The following is a 27,307-nucleotide window of genomic DNA, read 5'->3' as shown; positions in this document are numbered from 1 at the left end:
AAGGAAATCTTGTAGTTGCAATAAACTAACATTACGACGCAATAGAATCAGTACACGCAATGCTAGAATAGTACGGTGTTGTTGCCATTCATTCTAGTTTAAAACTAGTTGCTGCAAAGTCTACGCTTACAGAAATTCAAGGCGGAAAATCGTTCACACAATACGCCTTGTGTTTTGATAAAGGACCAATTCTCTTAGGTTGTGTAAATTCCAAACGTACATCTCTAAATGGATGTTGCTATAAGCGCGGGCCATTAGCGGGAAGCAGCCACTAGACTAGATACCGTTCTATCGGCTTTTGAATATGCTGTGTTTAAGAATACTAACCATACATCTAAATACCAAGCACCTATCTGTTTCAAGTTGACTAAACAATAATAAAGATTTCAACCAGGTTTTTAACCTTTATGATAAAAAGAGTTTATAAAGTAGAAAATTACAAAAAAGTGCGTTTTCGTAATCTAAAAACCTCATTTTGATTGACAATATTATGTTAAAATAAGAAAAACGCAAATAATATAGGACACTAGAACAACAGTTTTTGCACGCCAAAAGGGTTATTTTTGCTTTGCGAACCTTACGGATTTTGATAAAAAATTGCTTTATTTATTAATGCAAAATATGTACTATTGTTCTATTACGGTACCCGGTCAAATAAGGATGCTCGCGAAAAAAAACGCTAAATGTGCGCTTGTCGCTTTGTCAATAATTCATTCAGTTTACGAAATAGGGCTTAAATTGTTGCAGGGCAGATGTCAGATATGAGGAGAACGTTCATGCAGCATATAAAGGCAGACTACAGAACCAGAAATTGGTCATGTGCAAAGCCATGGGCCCAGTTATGTGGAACAAATTGGTTACGCAGTGTTGCTTCGCATACCAATAGGAGCATGAGTATTGCTTCACGTTTTTTTTGTGGTTTTGCAAGTTTAGCACGTTAGAACTTTTGTGTCGGTTTGAAAACATAATGAAGTCAATCCTAAAAACGAAAATTGACAGAGCATAAAAAGTTTGAATGTTACTTTGTTTCTATTTTGAAGGAAAGATACATTTCTGTTGTCTTTTATACAGGCACAGGCCTACATGTTACAAGTGACAAGCATTTAAGAACGTTTCACTATTTGGAGCATGTTAGCGTTTGCTAAAATCAAAAGAGTTGATTTAAATTCTAATGATTCCTTACTTCGTTTCAGATTGTGTTGCAATATAAGGTTGTTAAACATTAAAGCTAGGAGAAACCATTGAAATGTTTTGTTGACATCAAAGGTGAAGCTAGTTTCTACAAAAAGGCAAAAGAAATGGCCTTAGAAGACAATACAACGTTTGAAACGCAAGGTTATCCAATAACACTGGCTGCAACCATCGTACAATGCATATTGTTATCAGGTTTGTTACGTCACTATTAACCTTTCTGTTTTTAGAATCCTTCCATATTTTGACTTTATAGAATCTAGTACAACTCATTGCTAAAGATATGCAAAAAGTAGTTTTATATTGTACTTTTAGTTATTTTGGTGAAGGGTAAAAGGGCATATAATGCAGGTCGTTGATCCGTGTACAAACGCAACGAAGCAAAAATATGATAAACGATGTTCACTAAGCTAAATTGTGGCACGTTTATCATAAGCTGCAGAACATGTTTAAAAGACTAGCAATCACTGCACTCAAAAGGCCGTAAAATTGGAGTCTTTTTCGATGCGCTAGCTTTGAATTTTCAAGTAGCACGGGTTTAGTCTTAATCCTTGTGGCATGTTATTGGGGCCAGTTTGGCATTTTTTGAAACTTTGATGCTATGTCCAGCATTTTACGAGTTCGCATTGGATAACAAACATTGAGTCAGCTGTTTGTAAAGTAGTCGTTTAGGGACCATAGTTTGACTCACTAGTTTTGTTCCTTTAAAAGTGTTAACGTTTTTGTAGTACTTTTACAATACCGCCAGACGTTTGAAAAGCAGTTTTAACTAGTGATGCACCGAACCCGCCTAAAAGGTTCGGGCCGAAACCGAATATTCGGCCACGAGGCCCAATAAATTCGGCCGAATCAGGCCGAACCTAAAGTTCCCTTTCCTATGGATGTTTTCAACTAAATCTTGTGTTGTTGATGCGAGTAAACTGGTTTATGACACTCCAAAATCACTTTAAAAATGCGTACCTTACTAAAGTTCTAATATTTTGCGGATAACTTGGCTCGTATTTTTTAGATGCAACATATAGTTAATTTACAATGTTTCATATTGGCAAAGTTGTCATTAGAGGCATTAATCAAAACAGTTCGGTTTCGGCAGAATTTTTTCAAAAAGTTCGGGCCGAGCCCTAAACATGGGAAACGGCATATCGCGGCTGACATGTTTCGGACAACCAAAACTTCGGTGCATCACTAGTTTTAACCAACCTAAATTTATACAGCAACGAAAATACATACAACTAAACCACTTATGATATGTTTTTTTTATTTTTCTACAGCTTTGATGGTTTTCGGTTTGGTGTTTAACAGCGCCATCATCTGGCTGGTTTACAAGAAACGAACTTTACGGACGATCACAAATATGTGGGTTGTGTCCCTATGTGCTAGTCAACTACTTACAAGCGTTTTCTCCATACCTTTTATCGTCATGGCAACGGTCGTTGGAGACTGGTTGCTAGGTGATGAATTCTGTCAGGTCTACGGCTTTTTCACGTTTATGTAAGTGGCAAAAAGTTGTTATATTTCTGTTTTTTATTAGGGACAGGTTTTTTTTAAGGTTTGGTTTGGGTGACCGCTGAGTAGTTTTGAGAGACCGCAAGTGTTTCATTTAAATACCAAAAAATAGCCATTTCCAAATTTTGGGAAACCGCTGGAGAAATTTGGGGGACCGTTTCGGTTTTGTCATGCAGCTGGCGTGATGTTAAACTTAAAACTAGTTTTTTTTTGAGAACTTACAATTTTGTTGACGTTTTGCCCACCAGAACGTAGGGCTTCTGCAGAGCAAAAAAGTTATTAATTTGCGAGTATTTTGTTTAGCATTACTCCATTTGAACAACAATTAAGTTTGTTAAATCAAAAAATAACTACTTGTTTGAAATAAACATGGATTTTTAAATACTTAGAAACAAAACTGTACAGTACACTACACCTAAGAGTTCATTTCACGCGAAACCATTTTTACAAGGGCTTGTTTTTTCTCAGATTTCGCACAGTTTCAATTTTGTCCGTCGCCGGCATTGCAATGGATCGTTATCACGTGATCAGCCGACCTTTTAGCAAACGCATGAAAAAGGGAACAGCGAAAAAGTTGATCTTCCTTTCGTGGTGGTCGGCAGCAGTGTCTTGCGTTTTTCCACTGACTGGACTAGGAAGATATAGGTAAGTGCTGCCAGGTGATTCGTGTTTCATTTTAATTCCACCAACGTTATTATTTACCAATTATATTGACTAAAAATTGCATGGATAAGTCTAAGAAGGTCTGTTAAATAAGTACAAATTAAACGTGGCATTGTAAAAAAATCTCAATCTAAATGTCTTTTGCAGGCGCCAATCTTAACCGCTAAGACATTTTTGTGCCTTAAACATTTTAGTTTTCACAAAATAAAGCACCAAATTCCAAATTAAATTGTCACCGCGATACGATTATGTCATTTTATGGACAATTTTACTGCAGGTATTCAAATAACGGATGATTTATTTTCACAAAATAAAACCTCAAATAACAAATTAATTGGTGACCGCGTAATAAAATTTTGTGACTTAATGAACTTTGCATATTTTAACAATAACGATTTTGTTTCAGGTATTCGAATAACGGCCATATCTGCGGTATAAGTTGGATGCTGGGAGGTAGTGCTGCGGTTTATTCAGTTTTCTACATTACATCAGTTTACATCACCACTGGACTCGCAGCATTTTCTTCCTACGCTCTTATATACAAGGTCAGTTGATCACCTAAAACAGTGGTTCTTAACCTTTTTATAACGGCCGAACCCCTACGATATTCTTCAGCCTTTGGTCGAACCCCAAATTTACATCCTAGGTTTTAAACCCATTTTCTTTGGTGGATCATAATTAGTTTTTGTTCAAACGCAGTGACAACAGTTACTGTTTGTCATTTTGTTATATTCTGAAATAATAGTACAAACAACTTGTTTCATGATTGCTTTAATTCCGGCAATTTTTAGTTTTTACCAAAATGAAGCATTGTCTTTTTGGCATCTGTACACAAACATGAAAAAGATGAAGTAATAGTTTTTGCTGCCAACAAAATTTCGTTGTGTTTATGCTTACGAACAACGCGAACAATGCTCTTTGTTACGTCAAAAAAAGAAAATAAAACCAAAAGCCCAGATTAATTTCTAGCTCGGTGCACAGATTGAGCTGCACAGCGAGGAGATCAGTCTTAAGTGTTTATGATGTCATAATGTATATTGTGATGCTTGTGGTACCTGTTTTGTTCGCATTGTTGGCACACAATAGGCGTACAAAAAGTCTGACACATTTGGTTATTAGGCTGGTAATACTCTTTTTAGTACCCCAAAACTGTTTAGAGCAGTTTAAAGCACCCCTGCCTAAGTTTAACCTTCCAGTGTTTTGATATTAAGCAAATACAAATTGCCGTTTTTAGCCACTAAAGACCCTAAAGTTTGACAAAAACGAGTATTTGTATTGTACTTCAAAAAGACCTTCGTCGAACCCCTGATTCGGCGTTGCGGAACCCCTGGGGTTCGATCGAACCCCGGTTAAGAACCACTGACCAAAAAGTTTGCAAACTACAGGTCTACGTTTCCGCAAGTCAGCGAACCCTATATTTCCGCTATGGTTACAAAACCAGTAGAAAATTTGCTACGAGACAAAATTGTAAGTTTGGCATTGTACAATTCCGTAAAAAGTGTCATTTGAAGGTTGCGAATTGTCTTTATTTAGATTTATGACGTCACAAAGTTTATAATGACACCACGACTTGGTTGTCGATTTCACGCGTTTTTGTTTATTGGCTGTTCTCTGCGGGTGACGTCATTGGATTACCCGAAGTAGGTCAAGCGCTATGACGCCGATTTTAAAAACCTCATCTTCGGATTTATTATACTTAAGTGCGGTATAATCCATCATCAAGTCATGCTACCAAGACTGTCTGAGCATTGCGCATTTTGTCTAGGTATTCCGCAGAAAGCCGCTTTGTTTAAGTTTATATTAAAGTAAAGTCCCCGAAGGTAAATTTGCCATGCTTTCAGGCAGTGGTGGGATTCAAATTGTTTTGCCAGTCGGTTCTATCACAAGAGTCGTATTTTTCCGCCGGTTCTGTTACAAAAAGAGTCCATTGACAATAACCAGTAATGCTAACCGGTTTGCTGATCTCATAACATTTCGTGAGACGGTTCTATAGAACCGGTGCGAACCGGCTGAATCCCACCACTGCTTTCAGGGCAAGTTTAATTAACCAAAATTATCAGGCATGCATACTTAGACTGTAAAAGAAATTTGGGAATACTTTTTTCTCCAAATTCTCCCAAGGGTAAATGACAAAAAAGCTACATGCACTTTAACGCTTTGTGTACCAAGTTATGATTAAGGCTATGTGTGAGTTCAACAAAATAGGTATTTTAACGAAAAAATATTTTCTAGGTTACCAAATCACAAGCTGAGAAACACAGAAAAACGGTGAAACGCAGCCACAGCAACATGGCACAACACGCTACCTCTGGCGCTCTCCCTAACGGCGAGAGTCGGAGGCAAATCAACACGGTGAACGGTAACGCGGTGAATCCCCAGAAACGCAACTTCATGTCGTACTTCTCGTCTCGCTACAACCTCTTCACGATATCTAGTGGCCAAACACACGCTACGATGGATAGCAGAGCCACGCAAACTATCATCTTTGTTCTGACCGTTTTTGTCGTCTGCTGGGCCCCGTACTTTGGACACGCTCTTTATCTGGCTTTCGGTTTCCACGGTCTGCGACGCCCTACCACTATGACGTCACAATGGATCGAGTTTACAGTCACGTGGCTGTCGATGAGCACGTGTGTTTGGGACCCGCTGTTGTATGGAGCTTGCACCCAGAACTTTAAAGCGCATTTTATGTAAGTAATATAATGTGGTGCTTTGCTGACTAATCATGACAAAGCAGTTTTGGTGCTTGTTTGGATAGTTCTAACCAGGGTTGCCATACCGTCATTTTTCTAAGATTTGTCCTTATTTTGCCTTATCTTCAACCATTACAAGTCATGCTACAAGTAACATTAAACCTAGACCTGAACTGTTAAAACAAGGAGTTTCTGAAACTGATTCTTTCTGGCGAAAAATATGGCATGTGACATATCATGGCTCGTATAAATGCAAAGATTTGTTCAAAACCGTTTGTTTCGTTTTATATGGAAATTTAGTTTTTTCGGTTGTCCTTATTTTGGGGTCCATGTCGATGGCAACCCTGATTCTAATGTTTAACCGTGTTTTTGAGCAATTAGCAAAAAGTATCATTCGTAAAAAATAGCATGAAATGTTTGGTTTGCGCAGAAACCTGTTTATGTGCCGAAAGCAAACACCGTTTGACCGCTCGAGGGCGTACTTGACTCACGCAGCTACCAGCAACCAATCAGGAACTAGAAACTTGTCACATGCCAACGGTGTGAGCCAATTACAGAATGCCACGCAGCCATGGCACAAAAAACTCAAATCAAGTCTAAAAAGAAAATCGCACCAGGAAAATGAAGGTAACATGTCAGTGTTAAAAATGAAATTAAAAAACAAAACAACAAACAGAGTTTAGTAAAAATGACATTTTTGCTCAAAACTTTAAATAGATAGGTGACACGACTTTTTTTAAGTTAAAGAGTATAAAACAGGGTTCGGCAACCTTTTTTGCACTGGGGACCGTTTTTCAAACTGAAATTTTATCGCGGACCGGCCCTTAAAAACACTGCAATATTGGGCAATAAAAACGCATAAATTAGTTTATCATCCCCGGGATATTTGGAAAAATATTTCTAAGCATTTAGCCTGAAAAATTATACGGCTCGGTAAAGAGCAGCCGACCCCCCACAAACCGATGAGAAAATGTGAATTATCGTCTTTTTGGCAAATTAACACTTTCAATTTTTCTGCAGAATGGCGTTTGTCTTTACATGGGGCTGAATCGATTCAAACTGTTACTTCAGAAGCTGGAGAAGCATCGTCAAATGGCGTCGCTGCTTTACGTCGACGTTCTAGAAGCGACGACCAACGTCAACGTTCACTGACGTCAGCACAAAACGCGTCATTCGTCATGGATGACGACAGCGACGATGACGTCATCACCTCCATCCACAATGTTCAAGTTCATATTGAGGAAAATCCACAAGAACCGCTTTCGACTATTTCTACTTTCATGACGCCTCAAACGTCACATTATGACGTCACAAACAATGGCGCAATGACGTTGCCGGATCGAAGTCGCAGAAATAAACGTGAATGTTTGGATTGTATAAATGTTCACAGGATGTACGGAATTGAGGGTATAAGTCACCACAATGTGGCAGTTAGTGTAGTTTCCACCCTCCCACGACCCCATAATCCCGATTTGAGCCCTCCAGTGGTGAGAAGGACTTTGCTCCCCCTGTCCCCGCAACGATCCGCTGATCCGGTGTTATCGGATGAGTTGAGGGAAAATTCACTTTCCTGGCAAATTGCACGAAGCAGAGAAAAGCTTTACGAAAAACCTCGGAGCAAACCTTTCCACCGCTCCGAAACCGATCTTTAAATTTTCTTGTTATTTTTTGTTGTTTGTTTTTTTAACTTCACCGAATGCAATATTTCCTCACAGTTGTCATCATACGTACCTCACCTTTTTGATGTTTGTAAAAAAATAAACAAAATTTTGTTGGCCAAATTTGTTTTAGCTATTCACCGAACAAATGAGACCTAATGTCGTAGGCTATTAGCATCAAAACCACGCCGTTAAGCTGTGAAAATTTCATCGATACCAGATAAACAGTTTACTACAGAGTTGTAAACGGGCCTGAAACTGGAGCCTCAACCCGAAACCGAATCATTTTGAGAAGCCCGTTTAGGCACAAAAGTTTGATTAACAGGCGTATACATTAAGCCTCAGGAAAGACCAAGACAACCAACACAATAGACAATTGGTCATGAACAAGGCATTTTAGGGCTGTTTGACATTGGGCCAGTTCCAGCATGTAGCTAATTAAATCTATTTGAAACAAATACTAACACAGAGTGTAAAGTCAGGCCAGAATCAAGCCCGTTTTTTTTTTAAAAAACTTTTTTAAAAGAAACCCAAGCCCGAACCCGGCTTGCAAATCAGGTTTACTAACATGGTATTGGCAATCACGCAAAAATTAAAAACACCTAAAAATTAAAACAAGTACAATATGGTATCTTATGGCCACAGATCACGCACAATATATGGTTAGTATTCCATGGTATGACACCCAATAATATTATAAGTTATAAATTCGAGAAAATACAGGATTTAATTTCAGACAAAACAAAAACAACAGATATTTTTTATTGCGCTAAAATAACGGAAAACGCGTGGACTCTGACTAAGGCACAGTATCAAAAAAGTGAACAATCAATCACAGGCGACAAACACATAAGAAATGTACATGGGAGGAATCATTTAAGTTGGTTGCCAACAACTTGAAACTGAGGCGACTGGGTTGGCTGACGTCGCATAGGGTGGGTTTTTTGGTGAGCTGATGCTGATGAAAGAACCTGGATAGAAAAGTGGCGTAAATTAATGTTCTGCTTGATTGTGACTTGTGAGAATAAAATAAGACTAATATGGGCCAAAACTGCAAATGTTCTGTTTGGTCGAACACCGAGTATCTCACGTTAATACTCGCGGCGCAATTGTGATGTCATATACATTTCCAATTCCACGCTAGTTTTGTAGCTCTCCAAGTTTCTTACGTTGCCAGTGTGTTAATCAAATTTAATGCTCGGGTCAGTTTGTGCAACTGCTCGGCCGAGCACCGAGCATCTAAAATAACGATGCTCGGTACCAATTACTCGGTTCTGGCTGGGCTCGGCCAATCCATAAAGATTATTATTTTATTTCGCACCATAGTAAGAAAAGCAGAAAAAAGCAGGCAAGTGGTGAAAACAGGAATGTACTTATCTAAGAACAGGTCAATTAAAGACCTACCCATTTGCTATATACTCAGTGAGTAGAATTGACTGACATAAAGAATCAATTTTACATTGTCGTTGTCAGTAAAAAGTGGTAAAAAACAGAATAACACATATCAGGCAGCGGCCGGTTAGTTAAACACCTGTCCGTTTTGTTTATACCCAGAGGATTCATGGCTTTTTGATCGATGTTGTGAATTATGTTCTACTTATGATGTGAGCCAAAATTCTTTTTTCACTTCGATTAAGATGACATCAAAGTATTTAAACTTACATTCTTAAGTCTTTCCTGATATCGGGCCTCAGTTTTCAATCCTTCCTCATATTCACGCAATTCTTCATCTTTCTTCGCATTTTTGTTCGAATGCTCGTGTTCAATCTGACACAAGAGGTCGCTCTCGTACTGCTTGTTGATCATCTTTGTCCTACGTCACACGATTGAGTGGTAAAAACACAACGTAAACAGTTTTTCACTTAATCGATCACTTCTGCGACATTATTTTGCCACAAACTGACTCTAATGTAATGTAAGTTCAGTTTGCCTTGTTTTGGAGGAAAAAAAACATAGCAAAACAGAATACAGTCAAACTTCGATACTATGCCACCTTGATATTATGCCACCCTCGCTACTATACCACTTTTGATCGTCACCAACTAAATTCAATAGAAAATATATTTACTATGCCACCCCTTACCCTTGATACTATGACACATGAGAGTACAGTATTACTGTATTAACGGTCTGGTTCCGGATTAAAAATTGGGCCTTCTGACAATTTTCGGTTTGAGCTCATGATAAAACAGAGAAAAAATGAAAAACAAATCATTGAGTAAATAAACGTGGTCATGTTAAGAGGTTTCACGGCTTTGCAGCGAGTTATGTAAACGCCGTTCCGTGCTTGTGTCACAACAAAACTAACAGATCTTGTTTGTTCTATGCACGATCTAGCCGTTTTTTGTAATAAATTATACTGTATACTATACCTTATACTGTATACTGTAATAAATTATAATCGTACAACACAACGTGGCATTACAGTACATTGTCACGTCACAAGGCTATTTTTACAACCAACCCTCGCTATTATGCCACCCTCGCTACTGTGCCACTTTCTCTCGGTCCCAAAGGGTGGCATAGTATCGAAGTTTGACTGTACCACTAAAACATTCACCAAACCAGAAAATAGCTGCGCAAGATAATTTTGAAGGCAATAGGGCACAACCGATGGATCATCGCTGAACGCGCTGCAGCTACGCCCTCGTTTCAAGGCGATATGTGACTTAAAGTGATAAGAAAGTCATTTTGCCGCATTGTGTGTAATCACGACTACCTAAAGTGCTGATCCTCTAACTGCTGGTCATGATGTAATGGGCTACAAATACATTTTATGTGGATACTGTACTGGTTTAAAAGTTTATATACTTTAAGTTTTCATAGTGTCCAAACAAATTTTGACCATGCAGTTTAATATATATTTAAACGTTTGCAGCATGTGGTGAATTCCGAGCCAGCGATCAAAAAATTTTGAGAACCACTAACCTAAATTAGTACAATGCTCATATTTGGGCACCTGTGTCCAAGATAGAAGCCACGATATAAATATGTAAATAAATCAAATAAATGAAGCTAATATACGTTATGAGTAATGTTTCGGAAAGTGAGCGCAAGCGACTGACCTTGTAATGCGCTCTTCCTCCATCTTGTGGTGTTCCTCGATTGCCTTCGCCACTTCCTCTCGGTCACGCTTGAGTTCCTCTCGGTCACGTGCCAACACCGTCACTGCGCACAAACGGTCAATTGCAACATAAAACATGGCGGTAACAGCCGTGTTTAAAAAACAAGCAAATTCTAATTCTGTGAAACAAAAACACTACATATATGTTGCTCACAGTATAATCGATTCCCATTTCAAATAAAATTTATTACAATACTGCATCAAAAACATTCTTAAGCTAGACTTTTTTAAATTTAAGGCAAAATTCCCTCATACATTTCCCTTGACCAATATTCCAAACGTTTGTAATGTCACCATCAAAGTAATCTGATTGTCTTACGTTTCTCCTGCAATTGTTTTCTCCTGGTTGCCATGACATCCAACATCAATCTGTTTCTTGCTTCTTTCTCCAACTTCCACTGATTAACTCTCTTCGCCCACATCGCAGCAACATCTGCTTCAACCAAACGATCCAACTCCTTTTCGCGACGAATTTCCTCCTCAAGCTGAAATACAAAAACATATTAGTTGAAAAAAAGTCTTAATACTTCGAGATTGTGGGTGGGCAAAAACTTAAACACTGTTTAAAAGGGTTGCTCTGTAGAGCACTGACATAGCTCCGTGGTGCACACTTGAAATGTTTATAAAACAAAATTGTCTGAAAGGACAAGTTTTACTTAGCAAAAGATTTGCCAAGAAAGCAAAGCCATCAAAACATGTTTTCCAAAGAACATGTGGGGGCGCTCAAATAGCCTTCGAATCCTTGTGCTACATTGCATAGCATCTAAATCTCAGGCTTAGTGATTGTTATAAACGTTAATGTATAGGTACATGAAGATAACAAGTGGGGCAACCTAAATAATGCATGGCGATGGTTGAAGGTGTAATACCGAATCAAACAGGTCTTCCAATCCCACTGCAAACTAAATTTTTCTAGTCTGTGTCTTGTCATATGGAAATGCTTATAAAACCGGCTTGAACTGACATAACGCCGTCAATAGACCTAGCGTACTATGATTTGTAAATGAGTATGCCGTGATCGCTGGTTCACCCATGGGTAAAAGATGAACATACAATCGTTATTAGGTTCAGCCCTAAAGCGTTGATGCAGACCAGCGATCACAAAACTTAGTTGATGGACTTGATTTTAACGTTTGTTGAAGCACAATCACAGACCTGCTGACGAAGGTAGTCACGATATTTCTTTTCCTCATCTCTCTTTTGAGCTTTCTTTTGAACTTTCTCTTGTGCTTCGTTCCTTGACTCCTCCAGGAGTTGTTCGAGGATCTTCATGTCAAGAGCCAGCTCCTCCTGCCTCTCTTGTGCCTCCCGCTGGAGTTTAATCTTCATCGATTTTTCCAAAGAGGCCCTGAAAGTTGCAGTAATAAAAAAAGGTGAGGCAAAAAAATTGAGCTAATATAGGATTGGTAACTTCATAAAGACAATAAAATAGTTTTTAACAACTTGATTCAGCTAAATGGTTTTTATACCCTTATGGGTTGTTGCTGTTTTTTGTTACATTTTGAATGTAGACGTGTGATAAAAATCAAATGTCAAAAAACTTGTATTTGTGCCAGGGAAAGTATAGATATAAATTTAAATAAACAATAACTAAAAGATGTTTAATAAACACAAAAGCAATGTCAGATACATGAGGTCATGCTATTAATTCTTTCATAAGCTAAAAGTTGTTTAAAATTTAAAGGTACCACAGTTTTAGAACAACTTTTTATAAGACTTGCGATGTGGCCTAACGCAGATTGCAAGTGCAGTAAACCTCTGTTAACCGGGACCAAAAACTGGATTTGTCTGGATTAGGCGAAGATCTGGATTAACCGATCTCAATTGCTTGAAACCTTATAAATTATATGTACCTTACGTTTGGTCCGAATTAGGCAGAGATCTGGAAATCCAGTTTAAACAAGGTCTAAAAACTTGCTGCAAGAAACATAAACCTACTTATGTTGTTTCTGCAGGAGTCTCTTTTGTTTGCTTGCTCTTTGCTCTTCCAGCTGACGTAAATCTCTCTCCTCTGACAGGAGCTTGGCTTCCTCTTCAATTAATCTTTTCTCCTCTTGTTTCTTTGCTTCCAACGATGCCTTCTGTGTTCGAAGTGTGTCTACCATGGCTCTGAATGAAAGGGGGTGAAAATAAAAGTATTGGACAAACACTGTGAGTTAACTTATGTTAAAACCGGATACTGTTGTAACAATAGGCTAAAGTAAACAATAGAACAACACACAATGTGGTTGTGTTAAAACCCACAACACAGTAGCATTGTTCAAAAAGGGATATGTTTTTACATGAAACAATCTTTGGGTTTTGAGATAGGCTGCACTTACTCAAAAAAAAAATTAGGCACTTCTCGTTGCCTTTTAAGCCAGGTGTGTATCACAACAAAGTAATAAAGTATTTATTGGTGCAAGAAACACTTTAAGTACAAAGCAATAGTCGTTAAATTTGATAGATAGCCTAATATCAGTCAAAATGAAGGAACAAGTTTCGTGCATTTGTATTTGATGTCTGAATTGAACAAAGTACACATTTTCTTTACATTACATCTTTAGTGTTTTAGCAAAACACAATCCCCACCTGTTCCTTTCAATTTGTTGCTGTGCTTCCATTTCTTCTCTGGCAGCTTTTGCAAGTCGATCTTTCTCCCATAATTCTGCATACATCCTTTCCTCTTCCTGTCGTCTTCTCTCCAGATCTGATTTTATGGCGAGTTGATTCATACGATCGATGCAAACCTCATCTTGATGTCGCCGTGACAACACACCACGCAGTTCTTCACACTGCTCTCTGTAAAAAGTCAAATTGAATTGAAATAAAGATATACACAGTAGAATAGCTACAGTATAAAGGTTTTAAAAATGTAATGTTAAGCAAATTATAGCACTATGTCATACACTCCTTAATACTAGTGATGCACCGAACCCCCTTTCAAAAGGTCTGGGTCAAAACCGAATATTCAGCTAAAAGGCAGAATAATTTTGTCAGAATTAGGCGGAATTTCTGATTGTTGTTTTTACCTGAACCTTGTGTTGTTGATGCAAGTAACCTTGATAACAACACAGCAAAATCATTTACTTAATGCATATGATTTACTAAACTGATAATATATTGCTGACAACGTATTTACTCGTTTATAAGCCGCCCTTGATTGTAAGTCGCATGTTGAGGTGTTAAAAAAATAATGTACGCCGCCCTCGATTGTAAGCCGCACCCTGGAATTTTAGATACGATTGTTTCTCAACACATCATTCTGTTGTTATATGGTATGACTGTTTGCCCATATCTGCTAGTTACGTTGATAACTGTACCCCACAGAACGTATGTCGACGTATAATCTGTACACTCATACATGTTTTAAACCCCAAATAATTTAAAATATTGGAGTGTAGAAATAATTTCGGTATAAAATTAAAATATAAGACGCCATCGATTGTAAGCCGCCCTCGATTATAAGCTGCACAAACGGCAGCTAAAAAGCAGTATAAGCCGCGGCTTACAATCGAGTAAATACGGTAGTTGATTCATGATGTTTCACATTGGCGATATTGGCACATGTTGTTAAAAATTATTGAATCTGAAAGTGTGTGAATCCCTAAACCAAGGGAGGGCAATGATTTATTGGTAAATTTAATGGCCAGCCAAAAGATTTCCGAGTTTATATTCAGTTAGTTTGGTATGAGAACTGTTTTTTTAGTGATTATGTTTTGAATCATCTGGCACAAACCACAATTACAAAAAGACACATAACAAGTTAACTAAATTGCCACATGACAAGAAAAAGATTGTGGACTGATATCTTTACCCAGTGGGACATTTAGAACAATTCAAATATGGATTGTGGATAGTTGTGGTTATTCCCAAATGTCATGCCTATTGAACAAAGGGAGTAAATTCTTTCACTTTGAGATTATTAACTTAAATCTGCATATTATACAACATGTGTTTTCATGTGATCTTTTCCCTCTATTGTTGGTGTAAATTACTGGATGCTGTAGAATTTGTGTCAATTCAACCAAACAAGTCCAAGCAAGACTTTTTTTAACCAAACACGTACACACAAGCAGCAATCTAAATTTAATTTGTAACAAACAGTTTGTATGTTAAGCTGTAAACAGAGCACACTAGTTCGACCTGTAAGGTCTTATCAGTTCGTATATTATTCAGATTGTTTACCTCCATTGCTGGTCAAGTTTTTCCTCAACAATCTGCAATCGTTCCTTTTCTCGTTTTTCCTTCAAAACTTTTGCTCGTTTAAGCATTTTATCCTGACGCGCTTCAATGGTCTCTTGTTTAGCTTCCATTTCTTCGAGATATTGTTGCTCTTCTGCAGCCAACTTTTCTCGAAGTCTGTTCACACAGAAATACAAATCACTAAACTTATCTTCTTCAGTCAATCTGGCTTGAACTTTGTAAGTTGTTAAAATAAGTTGCATTATGGGCAATTTTATATTTTTTAAACATTGCAAACACTTTATCCTCTTTTTACCTTTTTAAATTAGTGTTAAAATTAAAACATTTTGCTTTGTATTTAAATATTTACTAGTTAGCACAGACAAATCCAGTTGATTAATTGCATAGAGATCTTTAATTCTAAGCATAGCCATTTGTTAAGAAGAACGTTCAGTTAATTGCATAACCTGATTAATTGTAAAAAAACTATGGCAAATTGTGTATGCAATTAACTGAAGTCAACTGTTCAACATATGTTTATTTAATAGCATACATGTAATAGCACACTCAATTAAGATATAAAACATAAGAAAACAAACAGTTGAAAACAGGTTCTAACCTCTGACGGCGTTCATCTAAATCCAGTTTTCCCTGATCCATAATTTCCTTAACACGACGTTGAATTGTGTTTTTCTGAATTGATCGATCTGTGATTCTTTCCCAGTCATTCTGTACATAAAAATACAAGCATTAACCACTTTTGTTGTGTGCTCAATTAACATCTTGTAGCTGTCTTCACATAATAATGTTAAGGTGATAATGTACAGAAAAATTTGACAGTGTTTTTTTTAAATCTTTATTTAATCACAAACACAATATAAATTACTCTTCAAGTCTGTGTTTCTAAATCTTAATCACTGTAATTTACACCCTGGTTCTCAGTGTCACCTTAAAACTAAGATCAGAAATGGTCCACATCCAGTCTGCAGAGTGTGGCAGGTTTTTTTGTGAAAAACAATTTTTGCACGCCAAGTTTTGGGGTTTGCACGCGAAAATTGCCCCTAAGCCATTTAATTGGGCTGTCTTGACCTTTTACTTGCTTTGCGCCTGCTGAAATTGGTCTTGCACGCGAACTTACGGGTCGTGCACGCGCGCACGCGGGACATGTAGGTCCTGCATGCACGAGATCTCGTCGGGAACTGCCATGTTCTGCAGACTGGGTCCACATTATGTTTACATTACAAAAGAGAACTTTATGAAAAAATTTGCAGGACAATACATTTTTCATGATCTAAACTTTTTAACCTGTGGAAGGGTTTATTGAGTCAAATCAACAAAAAAAACCTAGCCAACACAAACAAAGTACCTTTAGGTCAAACATTTTGTTATATTTGGTGATCTGAATTGCTTCTTCACGTAAATCTTCTTGCCTGCGTCGTTCCAGAATCAAATGCTCGGGGAGCTTTGCCGAAGGCATCTTTGCCCTCTAAATACACCAAAAGTCAAACAGTGTTATAAAAAATTGCCAAAACACGCTTATTACATCCAATCAATGTTCTTACAATAGCAACTGAATGCGGTGTTGGTCCAGTGTGCTCACGGGTCCGTCTTGTCCTTTGCGTAGCCAACATTGTGCTTGATTTGAGTCAGAAGGTAATGAAGACTTGATACCTTACGATTACAAAACAATTATGTGATTAGCTACGTTGATAATTTCTCATGACATTAAGCGATAACGCCCAAATGCGAATTCGATATTGAACAAATCGAATTATCTTTTGTACGAAAGTTGCCAAGACAACCGATCTGCCACTTGGTGACGCCACAATAAATGATTTTTTTAAGGATTTTGTACAAAAATATTTAAAAAGTAATTTTGCATTATTTTTGCTTTATAAAACAACTTTTTAGGAAATATGTATTTTTTGACACTAAATAATGTTTTTTCTCCCAAGTTTAAAATATTTGTTTTTTTTCTTTTGGGTAAAATTATCAAAAGTGGTAAAATCCCCAGTCATAAACTGACTTTCAGAAAACTGCAAACTTTGCGAGGTAAAGTTTTATTTGCAGTTGTAAAAGACAAAATCAAATCAAACTGACTTGCAGAGTTATTTTAGGCAGTGAACATGTTTAAGTCACTTAAAAACTTTCGACCCGTTGGAGGTGAATTGTTTTCTTCACGAAATTATGGTTCATTGTCTGAGTTCAATACACAAAAAGTGAAAGTTTTTCGAAGCGCCAGACCCGATTTCATTACTAAAGAGGATTTGGATGAAATTGCTGGAAGACTTGGAGTAAGGTAAGTTGTTGCATATGCTGGTTTATTATAGTTTTGCACCAGTTAATTTCATTGTGCGCGAAACAATACAGTTTTAAGGCCACACCTTACTTAGCACAGAAAAAGTGTGGCACAAACGCACAACCTTAAAACAAATATTAACATGATTTTAAACTTTGCTCAAAGAACATCATTGCATTGGTAGAAGGCTAAAAGCAAAGTAATAATATTTGCATAATATGTAGTTTACACTTTTACAGGTCAGTCATTGACTTTCGAGCTTTTAATACAGAGTACAAAAAAGAAAATGGACCAAAGCTGTTAGATGGAAACTACCAAAGTAAAAATTTATCTGCGGTGATTATCTATTTTTGTGAGTTTTATTCTTCACTTTGTTTCAGATGTAAAAGTTGTGGATACAGAAAACATGGACAAGTCATCAACATCGATAAAATGGAAAACAAACAGTGACTTGGATAAGAATCAGGATATTCAGCATATAATGGTCAACTTTTTTGGCAAGGAGTTTGTAAAAGGTTTGGCATTTGGAGGTGTACTGTCCCTATGGCAGGTAAAGATAAATTTTAGTAAATGTATTTTGGTTTTCTGTTGGATTTAACAGATTAAATTAAACAAACTAAACTATTTTTCTGTATGTATTGTTTGAACATTGTTTCTAAAAAGAAACTACATTTTGATAAATAAACTTATAAACAATTAAATATAAAATGTAAGAAGTGTTTCTATAATTTTACACTTCTTGCCTACATTTTATGCACTTTCTTGCAATTTAAGTTTTAACTGTGTTTTATTTTCAATCTTAGATATTTTGGGTTCTACTTCTTTCCATTTTATCCATATTCATCGGTACAAGACAAATTTGGTTCTACATTAGGAGTTTAATTGATCAAAAAGGCCTTTTGTTTCTCTACAAGGTAACTATTTATGGATCCCCTTCCCTTAAGGGGACACATATTGATTTTACTCAAAATGTTTTGTTTTTTTTCTTGTTTTTTCTTCTACCCAAAGTTTGTCCGACTCGTTTTTCAATCAAATCCTTGATGGATTTGGATGAAATTTACACAGATGGTAGATGTAGTTATGTAGATGTGCACCCACTTTGTTTTTGTTGATAACCCCAGTATTTACCCCGCTAGCCCCCTAAAATGGGTATTTTTCCCCGAAGCTTGTCCGACTTGTTTTTCCATCAAATGTGTGATGGATTTGGCTGAAATTTACACAGATGGTAGATGTAGTTATGTAGATGTGCATCCCACTTTGTTTTTGTTGATAACCCCAGTATTTACCTCGCTAGCCCCCTAAAATGGGTATTTTCCCCCCGAAGTTTGTCCGACTTGTTTTTCTATCAAATGTTTGATGGTTTCGGCTGAAATTTTCACAGATGGTAGATGTAGTTATGTAGATGTGCATCCCACTTTGTTTTTGTTGGTAACCCCAGTGTTAAACCCGCTAGCCCCTAAAATAGTTTTTCCCCCAAAGTTTGTCTGACTCGTTTGCCATCAAATGCTTGATGGATGTGGCTGAAACTTATACAGATGGTAGATATAGTTATGTAGATGTGCATCCCACTTTGTTTGTCCGGATAACCCTAGTATTTACCCCGCTAGCCCCCTAAAAGGGGTGAGTTTGTAAACAATGTCAGAATTGGTTAAAATTTAGATAGCTTGTAAAGTATGCCAATTATCGTTATTGCGCCATTGCAGTTTGGGGGTTGTTAACAGCCCTTTGATGTCAGAAACATTAACGGTTGTTGCTCAAAACACCTCTAGTGGTTGAAATTGTAAACGTTGGCAGATTGGACTGAAATTTTGCAGTACTAGTAATTGAGTCATTGTGGTTTCCTACTTTTAAGTTTGTGTGTGTTGAACCTCCATTAGTTATCATACTAGCCCCCTAAAATGAGTGTTTTAATTTAACTAGTTTTTACTCCATATAGCATATTTAGATATGGACAGTACCAATCACTGTGTTTGTCTTCACAATACCAAACTTACTCATTGTTATGTGTTGAAATGCATTATCTACAACTTTGCATGTGTGGGGACCCATGAGTTTTTGCTTGCAGAAACAACCAAGGTTATAAAAGACAATGGCTAATATGGCACCCAATACAAAATAAGCATAGGAAATATATTTATGTTTTAAAATAGATCATAGTGTATGTGCAAGGGCAATATGTGCTAAGACACCCTTCTAGTTATAATGGTCTGTTTCATAATAGTCTCATAATGATGTTTGCTTTGTAGATGATCATTGACACTTGTGGAGTTTCTATACGAACAAGTCTCCAGTTATTAAACACTGAAGAGAATCTGCCTGCTATTATTTGTTGCCATGCTGGAAAAGATAGAACTGGAATTATGTCAGCACTGTTACTTGCAATTTGTGGATTTAGCAAAAAGGCGATTGTTTATGATTATTCTGTTACAGAGGTGGGAATAACTACCATTGCTTATTCCAGGATTTAATATGATCACAAGTACATGTGCATTGTATTAATCTTTTTTGCAAATCATGTTAAACTAGTTTAGCTTTTGACTATAATTTGAATTACTAGTTCAGAAGTTACCCAGTTGTAGAAGTGTCAAGAAGTTATGGAAGTTTTACTTAAATTATAGTGGCCTGAATCGCTGTAAAAAGTTGAATGTAGGCATGAGCATTTGCTGAAACTTTTGAATAATAAAGCATGTCACTTTTTTAAGAAAGTTTTGTTTTTTAAAATATATAAAAAACTTCTCACTGTTACAATTCTTTCTGTTTTATTTTTTGTGCTTAAAGATTCAGTTCTTAACTGACAATAACCTTGTCAATCAAGGGTTATGATTGGATCCAGAATTAGAATAACTACTCTAAATTAGGAAAACGTGTTTGCACCACAAACAATTCTGTAAAAAAATGCTGAACGAGCATTTTGTCCACCACGTTGCATATTTAACAAATTTGTAGTTCCAAGACAATTCTATACCAGGCACTTTTTTCCTAATTAGTCTTAAAAATAAATACCATTCGAAACAATTTGTTACAACTTATCATTCATCACTGAATTTCAGATTGCTTTTCCTGTTGGTGGAAATGATTTAAGTGATTACAGTGAAAAAATAAGAAGAGCACCTCAACATGTAATGTCAGATTTGTTTGAATATATTGAAGAAAAATATGGATCAATTGAATTATACCTGGTTTCTATTGGTTTCTCTGTGCAAGAACAAAATGAGCTAAAACAACGCATTATGTTGTGAGCTGTGTGCGGTAAATGAAGTTTCATGTAATTGCTTTGCACTTAATTGATTTTAACCAAGTTATAAAGGTTCCAAAATTTGTTTTTTGCATTTTATTTTAGTTGATATATAACATATAAATGTGCTGTTGTACTAGCTGTGCAAAACTAAATATTCCATTCAACGGAATGCTGCTTTACATGCTTAAACACATTGTTAAAGACTTTGTTCAGTTTTTAAATGCAGTTTTGAAACGTACATATGTTTTGGAGTTTATGTGATATTGTACTGGACCCAATGTACTGTATGATTGTTTATTTTCACCGTACTGACCAAACTCTACTTCTAATTTTGCTTCATGGAAAAATGGCAATATTAAAACATGAAACACTGTAAAGCATGTTAGTTTTGTACCCTGGTGTTGTTTCTGTCGGGTATGCAACGACATAAATGAACTATAGTTGTAAGTCACCCTGAAATTGGGACCGAAACCCCAAATCGCCTTAGTACAAACCCAACCGATTTTCAAAAATAGGGACTAGAATTCGGCCCAAAAGTTATCGAGGTGAAACGAAACAAACGTGACCAAGTGCGAAAAATCAAGCACGTTTTGCGCAAACCTAAACCCGAACCCAGCCGACCAAATACAGTGTTTACAATGCTAGGCACGTTTTTTATGTGTCTGCGTTTCGACCCATTCAAAGCAAAACAAACTAGACTGTTCGTGTAATTTTACACACCATTTAATTCTATTGTATGTGGAACAATACATTTTCTAGATCAAACCTTTGCGCGGGCATTCAGTTCAAAACTGTGGTAAAAGTACGACTTACAAAATGCCTGGTATGTCTGCGACCAAAGGTCAATCATCAGTCACACAGGAACCGGAAACAGACATGTTACGTCACAAACATTTTCCCACCATCGTGTTAAAGCATTGTGTTTTAGGGTTGCGATTTCAGGAAATTGGTATGTTTGTTGAAAATTGGTCACGCATTTACCAATTATGTCTATTCTTTCGCGGAATTTTGCGTGCCTGCAGCTGTTCCAAGTCGTTTAGTTGAGCTTTGGTAGTTGTAGAAGTGATATGTTGCTGTTATATTACTGAACATGTACACTGCAATGCATAATTTTCGACCGATTGGAGGGCTTCTGTTTTCAGAGATTAGGTCCGAGAATGTAGAAAACAAAGCTGAAAAGATTCGAGTTTATAGAAGTGGAAGATTGGACAATGCCACCCAAGGGGATTTGGATTTACTGAGTAAAACACTTGGCATTAAGTAAGCATTTGCAGTCATTTCGCTTATGGTCTGTAACAGTTACACACTTTTGTACAATACTTATATAATATGTACTGCGCTAAGGCTTTGTAAGGAAGATTGTTTCATATCATTAAACGGTAAAAGTCATTAAAAGTAACGGTTAATATTACAAATTGCTCGGCGTGTTTGTATTTCGGGCTTTTTTGCTTCGTTGAGCAAAATGATAGTATTAATAATCAAAAGTGGAAAAACAAATGTAAAATAGATGTAGCTAAAAAAACAAGTGTATATAGCTAAAAAAATCATTTTTTAAGTGTAGCCTATGTAGCTAAAAAACAGAAAAAATGTTCAAAACATTTTTATTGGTTTCAGGTCGGTGATTGATTTTCGGTCTTTTAATCATGAATATCAGAATAACGGGGCATTAAAGTTACTGGATGGAAATAACCAAGGTAAGTTATAACAAAAATATATTTATATTTTGACCAACCAAGACTTTTACCCCTGGTTATCTTTAACTTTGGTCGGTCCCTAAAAATATGTTTTTCCACCTTATTTAAACGATTTTTAAGCTGCAATAAGTTCAGAATTGAACACCCAAACTAATAAAGATCTTGGATTGGTTGTCAGACATTTAAATTTTGATGTGATTTGATGCATATGACGTTATAAACCGGGATTGTTGTTGCAGAATGTTTAGGCTGAGTTTCAGTAGTGTAGACTGTAGTCATGGGTTGCCATCGACTTAACACCAAAAATAAGGACAACCGAAAAATTAAATTTTCATACGAAACAAAACAAACGCGTTCTTGAACAAATCTTTGCATTTATACGAGCCGTGACATATGATATGCAATATTTTGGCCAGAAACAATCTCTTCCAGCAACTTCTTGTTCGTAGAAAATACTTTGTACATCTCACTACTTCTCAGGTCTAGGTTTACTTTTACTTGTAGCAAGGATTTGACCAGAAATTGTTGAAAAAAAAGAAGGACTCAAGTCAAAAATAAGGACATTTCTTAGAAAAAAGGACAATGAACTTTTCTAAGACATAGTCCTTCAAAATAAGGACAAATCTTAGAAATAAGGACGGTATGGCAACCCTGATTGTAGAGATATCATTGCTGTACATTACTTTTAAGTTTAAATTGTTTGAAATTATTGTGGTGTAAGAGAGCTATTTTGGATTTTTTCTGGCCTGCAAGCTAGGCAAGGTTGGCAATCGCCATTTTAGACAAGCCTTGTCGGGACTTCATTAGTCCATCACGACAAATAGGTTTTTGTGCCAATAAAGCTATTTACATCGGAGAATTGATGTTTTAGTCGTGCAGCGCTGCCACGCTGACTTCTTACCTCAATGCGCCAATCTTACTTTCTTTTAAATCACATAACACATTATGATAACGGTGTAGCTGCAGTGCGCTTAGCTTTCGGAAAATCTACTAACACAGGAACTCACAGACAGGCCTGCTAATTTCCAAAACGTGACGCAACGGAGCATAGGCTTTTAGAAGTCATGAGTTTGGTGAGTCAGCAATTATTGCAATGGTAAAGGCCTATATTCTCTTGCGCCACCTTTTGGAAATTAGCAGGCCTGTCTGTGAGTTCCTGTGTTAGTAGCTGTAGCATTTATCCACAAATTGTGCTCTACACCCGCATTTTTTTACTATGAGTTTTGGTTGGTCAGCTATTTCCGGCTTGGTGATTGTTTTAGTGCAATTGTGTCGCTTTTGTTTTCGTTCACCAAGCGAAATTTCGTTAATCCCATTATCTAGCACAGGGCTCACCAAAGTACGGCCCACGGGCAGGATCCGGCCCTCGAGGTCATGTCTGCCTATTAACCGATTCAAAGCAAAACAAACTAGAGTGTTCATATAATTTTACAGGCCAGTTAAATCTATTGGATGTGGCACAATACATTTGATAGGCCACACCTTTGTACGGTCACAACGGAAACTGTAGTAAAAGTACGAGTTATAGGTGAAAATTCTTCATATGTCTGCGGCCTTTGAGGTCATTTTATCCGGCCCACAGCCGTATTTCTTGGTTTGCCAAATCGTATTGATAACTTTGTAACATTCGAAAATTATTTTCTTTTAACGAACGTTTTCCTGCAACGACATGTAGAATTAATATAACCAAGTTACATAGGATTACAACGTCCAGGATTGGCCAAAAGTCAGTTTATTACGTCACAGTCAAGACTTAATTGTGCGCGAAAAATTGCCTTCTTTTGCTACTTCGGAAGTAACATAGAAGCATTGCTCGTAAAATGAGACAAACTTTACAGTTTAACAAGTGAACCGCCAAACTAAACAGAATTGTGGAAATGCCATCTCTTAGCGGTACGATAAATATCGACTCGCGGGGCAGGTTTGGAACAAGTGGGGGCTTGTAAACTATGCAGCCTTCGCGAATCATGATTAAACTTGCCACGAGAGAATTATTAAGTACATATATCACGCCAGCAACAGTTTATATACTGTCCTATATTGTAAATGACTCCAACAATCTCGCTATCTTGTAATTACCCAATTCGTTGCAATTGGGTATAACTTAAATATTGAATACAGAAAAACAAATGTATCTTTACAGACGTTGGAGTACTGGATATTTACAAAATGGAGAAGACCCTTTCCACTATTCTCATGTGGACGAAGCAAAGCAAAAGACGTGACGTCATTCAACACGTGATGGTCAACTTCTTCGAGAAACAATTTGTTGAGAAACTTTTCTACAGCGGGACGTTAAATATATTCCAGGTGCTTTTCTGCGTGTGATACTGCAAACTGGTGATGTTTTTTATTATTGTTCCCCAGATGGGATTGGTGCCCCTACCTTGTACCCCAGACCAGAGTTCCCTACTACTTAAGGCAGTGGTTTTCAAACTTATACAGATCGCGTACCACCTGACAACTTTTTCTATCGCTGCGTATATCCACCTAAACCTAAACCCTGTTTGATTAGATAGACCAAGAAATAGGCCCGTTTTCTCAACCTGGCTAGCATATTTTGCAATTTCAAAGAATGTCCAAAACACGAGTTTCGCCCAAACGAGTGCTGAGGGTTGATCAGTTGAGTTGCAATTTTTGATCGGACTTAAATTAGGTATGGCAGAAAGCTACTCGCGTACCACTTAAAAAGTTCCGGCGTACTACTAGTGGTACGCAGACCACAGTTTGAGAACCACTGACTTGAAGGTACATCCAATTTTTTTCCCTTAGCACAACTATTCGCGGTTTTTGTGAAAATGTAAGATAATGAAAATTGCCCTGCTTTTATATGTCACGAAGTGGCCACGAAACCGTAATTTACGTGGTTATTTACCCCTGCGGAATTATGGTTGAACAATTCTCCTTTCGTTTAGGTCGTTTTTGATTGGACATAGTGCCACCTTTTGCAGCACATTTAGTGTGTATTGGTGTGCATACAGTTTTTTTTTTATAGTTTTGTTTCGATTTTCGCGAGTGTACATATTCGACTTATGACCTAAATTCCTGGTAACAGCAAAATAATAAATATTTTTTTCACAGCAAATGAAAATCTTGGTACTTTGGTTTTTCACGAATTTTGTCGGAACTGCTGGAGTGTGGAAATATGCTTCGTATTTGATGCAAACTAAAGGAATGTTGAGTTTCTACAAGGTAAGAAAGAAGCTTGTCATAACAACAGCTACAAATATGCTAAGTTTGAACGTAAGGAATTACTGGTTTTACCTCAACTTGCTGGTTTTCTAAAATTTCGTGTATTTTGCTCAGTGTGGGGATTCAAATTTTTTGTCAGCCGGTTCTATCACAAAAGTCATATTTTCCAGCCGGTCCTGTTACAAAAAGTCCATTAACACTAACCAGTAATGCTAACCGGTTCGCTGATCTTATAAAATTTCGTGAGACGGTTCTGTAGAACTGATGCGAACCGGCCGAATCCCACCACTGGTTTTGCTTTATTACAAAAAGCGTTGCTATACTTTATGACTAATTTGCTACATTAAAAATAAGCTCACACCTCTGAGCTAAAACTAAAATGGCTGAATTGGGATTTTTTTGCTCTAATACTATATAATGTTTGATTTCTATTAGATGATTGTTGATTTCTGTGGCGTCTCAATCAGATCCACGTTTCAACTTCTCAATAACAAGGAGAACCTGCCAGCTATAGTATGTTGTCATGCTGGAAAAGATAGGACTGGAATTATCTCAGCTTTGCTTCTTGCGATGTGCGGGTTTGATCAAAAGATTATAGTCGATGATTACAACTTAACTGAGGTAACATTATCTATTGAAACTTTTGGTTTATTTTAATTTTGTAAACAGGGGTGTCTCTAAATCGGGGGTGTCAAAAACACGGCCTGCGGGCCGCATGAGTCCCACCAAGAGTTTATGCGCGGTCCGTGGAGTAACTTTTAGAAGTTATGTGTTTTACTCGTTTTTTTAATCTAGGTAACGGCATTAATGTACATTTAACTTTCTAATCATGCGGCCTTCGACTTACTTAAAAGTTTGTTTTTGGCCTCAAAGTGGTTTGTGTTTGACGCCCCTGCTCCAAACAAACCTGTAACACAAAATTTGCTACACCTACTATTTAATATGCGCCTTTTTGCGATAAATCTAGAGAGCAACTGTCTGGCCAATTGGGCAATCCTGCACTAGAAATCATTATGGCATTTTGCGCCATAAAATAAAACACTAAGGCTCCTAATCTTATCATTATGTGGGGTTTTGTTGTACAATATCAAATCATTTAGTGACTGATTTTTTTTTTTTTTTTAATAATCTGTAACTTATCTCATTTCCAGACTGCCTTTGGTTCTGATCACAAAGAACTGACTCGATATGCTGATAATATGAAAGGAGCTCCACGTCACGTTATGACGCAACTATTAAATTACGTCGATGAAAAATACGGATCTGTTCCTCAGTATCTCGTTTCTATCAGATTTTCAATGCAGGAACAAGAAAATTTAAAACAGTTACTTCTGTGCTAGTTTATGTACCTGGGTTCAAATTTAATGTAATGTTTACAATTTTTACGTTTTTTGGGTACGTATGTATGTTTACAATGATGTTCTGCATTAATGAAAACACAAATGCCTCTGTTTTTTTTATTAAAAGCCACCTACCTTTGCATTACTTTTCACAAACAAAATATATTTTGGCAAACTTACCTCTATCATTTGTTTCGTTCTGAAGATGCTTTAAAGTTGTTTTAAAGTTTTGGTTACATTCGTGTACTTTATGCAGCCTTTTCTTTTTTTAAAAAAAAACCTACGCCTCTACAATTTTACCTTGAAATGTTTTCACCTCAGGTTTACACCATACCAGCAGTGTCATATCAAAATAAAAATTAATTTTTATTGATGTTTTTCTATGTGTATAATTGTTAATAAAATAGAGATCAGCATACTTATCTTTTTAATCTCCAAAAAACAATCCAAAAGCCAGAACAAGTATTTCACTACACAAGTAAAAGTTGAATTATAGGTCAAGAGTTAATTCCCAAATATGCAATAAATGAAGTGTTTAGTGCCAG

At 36.8% G+C, this 27,307-nt stretch overlaps 4 protein-coding genes across 4 annotated transcripts; 3 read left to right on the top strand and 1 right to left on the bottom strand.

Annotated features, from left to right (window-relative positions):
* Positions 1 to 1,173: 1,173 nt before the first annotated feature.
* On the top strand, positions 1,174 to 7,834 carry LOC145213779 (cholecystokinin receptor type A-like). The gene is made up of 7 exons (XM_080082168.1): positions 1,174 to 1,386; positions 2,463 to 2,682; positions 3,166 to 3,342; positions 3,767 to 3,905; positions 5,593 to 6,050; positions 6,484 to 6,680; positions 7,074 to 7,834. The coding sequence occupies exons 1-7, from the start codon at positions 1,299 to 1,301 to the stop codon at positions 7,703 to 7,705; spliced, it is 1,911 nt and encodes a 636-aa protein (XP_079938294.1). The 5' UTR covers positions 1,174 to 1,298; the 3' UTR covers positions 7,706 to 7,834.
* Positions 7,835 to 8,457: 623 nt separating this feature from the next.
* LOC145213780 (cilia- and flagella-associated protein 53-like) lies at positions 8,458 to 16,751 on the bottom strand. The gene is made up of 11 exons (XM_080082170.1): positions 16,562 to 16,751; positions 16,366 to 16,485; positions 15,619 to 15,728; positions 15,003 to 15,176; positions 13,407 to 13,616; positions 12,774 to 12,944; positions 11,991 to 12,183; positions 11,155 to 11,320; positions 10,777 to 10,879; positions 9,374 to 9,524; positions 8,458 to 8,682 (listed from the first exon to the last, which is right to left on the bottom strand). The coding sequence occupies exons 1-11, from the start codon at positions 16,628 to 16,630 to the stop codon at positions 8,584 to 8,586; spliced, it is 1,566 nt and encodes a 521-aa protein (XP_079938296.1). The 5' UTR covers positions 16,631 to 16,751; the 3' UTR covers positions 8,458 to 8,583.
* Positions 16,752 to 17,027: 276 nt separating this feature from the next.
* On the top strand, positions 17,028 to 20,913 carry LOC145213874 (uncharacterized). The gene is made up of 6 exons (XM_080082283.1): positions 17,028 to 17,298; positions 17,538 to 17,617; positions 17,679 to 17,848; positions 18,102 to 18,212; positions 19,545 to 19,730; positions 20,349 to 20,913. The coding sequence occupies exons 1-6, from the start codon at positions 17,126 to 17,128 to the stop codon at positions 20,535 to 20,537; spliced, it is 909 nt and encodes a 302-aa protein (XP_079938409.1). The 5' UTR covers positions 17,028 to 17,125; the 3' UTR covers positions 20,538 to 20,913.
* Positions 20,914 to 21,505: 592 nt separating this feature from the next.
* LOC145214222 (uncharacterized) lies at positions 21,506 to 27,180 on the top strand. The gene is made up of 6 exons (XM_080082709.1): positions 21,506 to 21,796; positions 22,151 to 22,230; positions 24,374 to 24,540; positions 25,312 to 25,422; positions 25,858 to 26,043; positions 26,574 to 27,180. Exons 1-6 carry the CDS (start codon positions 21,627 to 21,629, stop codon positions 26,760 to 26,762), a joined length of 903 nt encoding a protein of 300 aa, XP_079938835.1. The 5' UTR covers positions 21,506 to 21,626; the 3' UTR covers positions 26,763 to 27,180.
* The last annotated feature ends 127 nt before the right edge of the window (positions 27,181 to 27,307 follow it).

Source organism: Phallusia mammillata, chromosome 2, assembly GCF_965637545.1.
Source record: "Phallusia mammillata chromosome 2, kaPhaMamm4.hap1.1, whole genome shotgun sequence".
In the NCBI taxonomy this organism is placed as follows: Eukaryota; Metazoa; Chordata; class Ascidiacea; order Phlebobranchia; family Ascidiidae; genus Phallusia; species Phallusia mammillata.
This window is presented reverse-complemented; position numbering and strand designations above follow the sequence as displayed.

Coding starts and splice junctions, on each gene's coding strand:
- LOC145213779 (XM_080082168.1), top strand. CDS start 1,299: ATGGCCTTAGAAGACAATACAACGTTTGAAACGCAAGGTTATCCAATA. Junction 3,343..3,766: donor ACTGGACTAGGAAGATATAG/GTAAGTGCTGCC, acceptor ATTTTGTTTCAG/GTATTCGAATAACGGCCATA. Junction 6,051..6,483: donor AACTTTAAAGCGCATTTTAT/GTAAGTAATATA, acceptor TGGTTTGCGCAG/AAACCTGTTTATGTGCCGAA.
- LOC145213780 (XM_080082170.1), bottom strand. CDS start 16,630: ATGTTGGCTACGCAAAGGACAAGACGGACCCGTGAGCACACTGGACCA. Junction 16,486..16,561: donor CACCGCATTCAGTTGCTATT/GTAAGAACATTG, acceptor TGGTGTATTTAG/AGGGCAAAGATGCCTTCGGC. Junction 15,729..16,365: donor ACAAAATGTTTGACCTAAAG/GTACTTTGTTTG, acceptor TTTTATGTACAG/AATGACTGGGAAAGAATCAC.
- LOC145213874 (XM_080082283.1), top strand. CDS start 17,126: ATGTTTAAGTCACTTAAAAACTTTCGACCCGTTGGAGGTGAATTGTTT. Junction 18,213..19,544: donor GCCTTTTGTTTCTCTACAAG/GTAACTATTTAT, acceptor TTTGCTTTGTAG/ATGATCATTGACACTTGTGG. Junction 19,731..20,348: donor ATGATTATTCTGTTACAGAG/GTGGGAATAACT, acceptor ACTGAATTTCAG/ATTGCTTTTCCTGTTGGTGG.
- LOC145214222 (XM_080082709.1), top strand. CDS start 21,627: ATGTACACTGCAATGCATAATTTTCGACCGATTGGAGGGCTTCTGTTT. Junction 21,797..22,150: donor AGTAAAACACTTGGCATTAA/GTAAGCATTTGC, acceptor TATTGGTTTCAG/GTCGGTGATTGATTTTCGGT. Junction 24,541..25,311: donor GGACGTTAAATATATTCCAG/GTGCTTTTCTGC, acceptor TTTTTTTCACAG/CAAATGAAAATCTTGGTACT.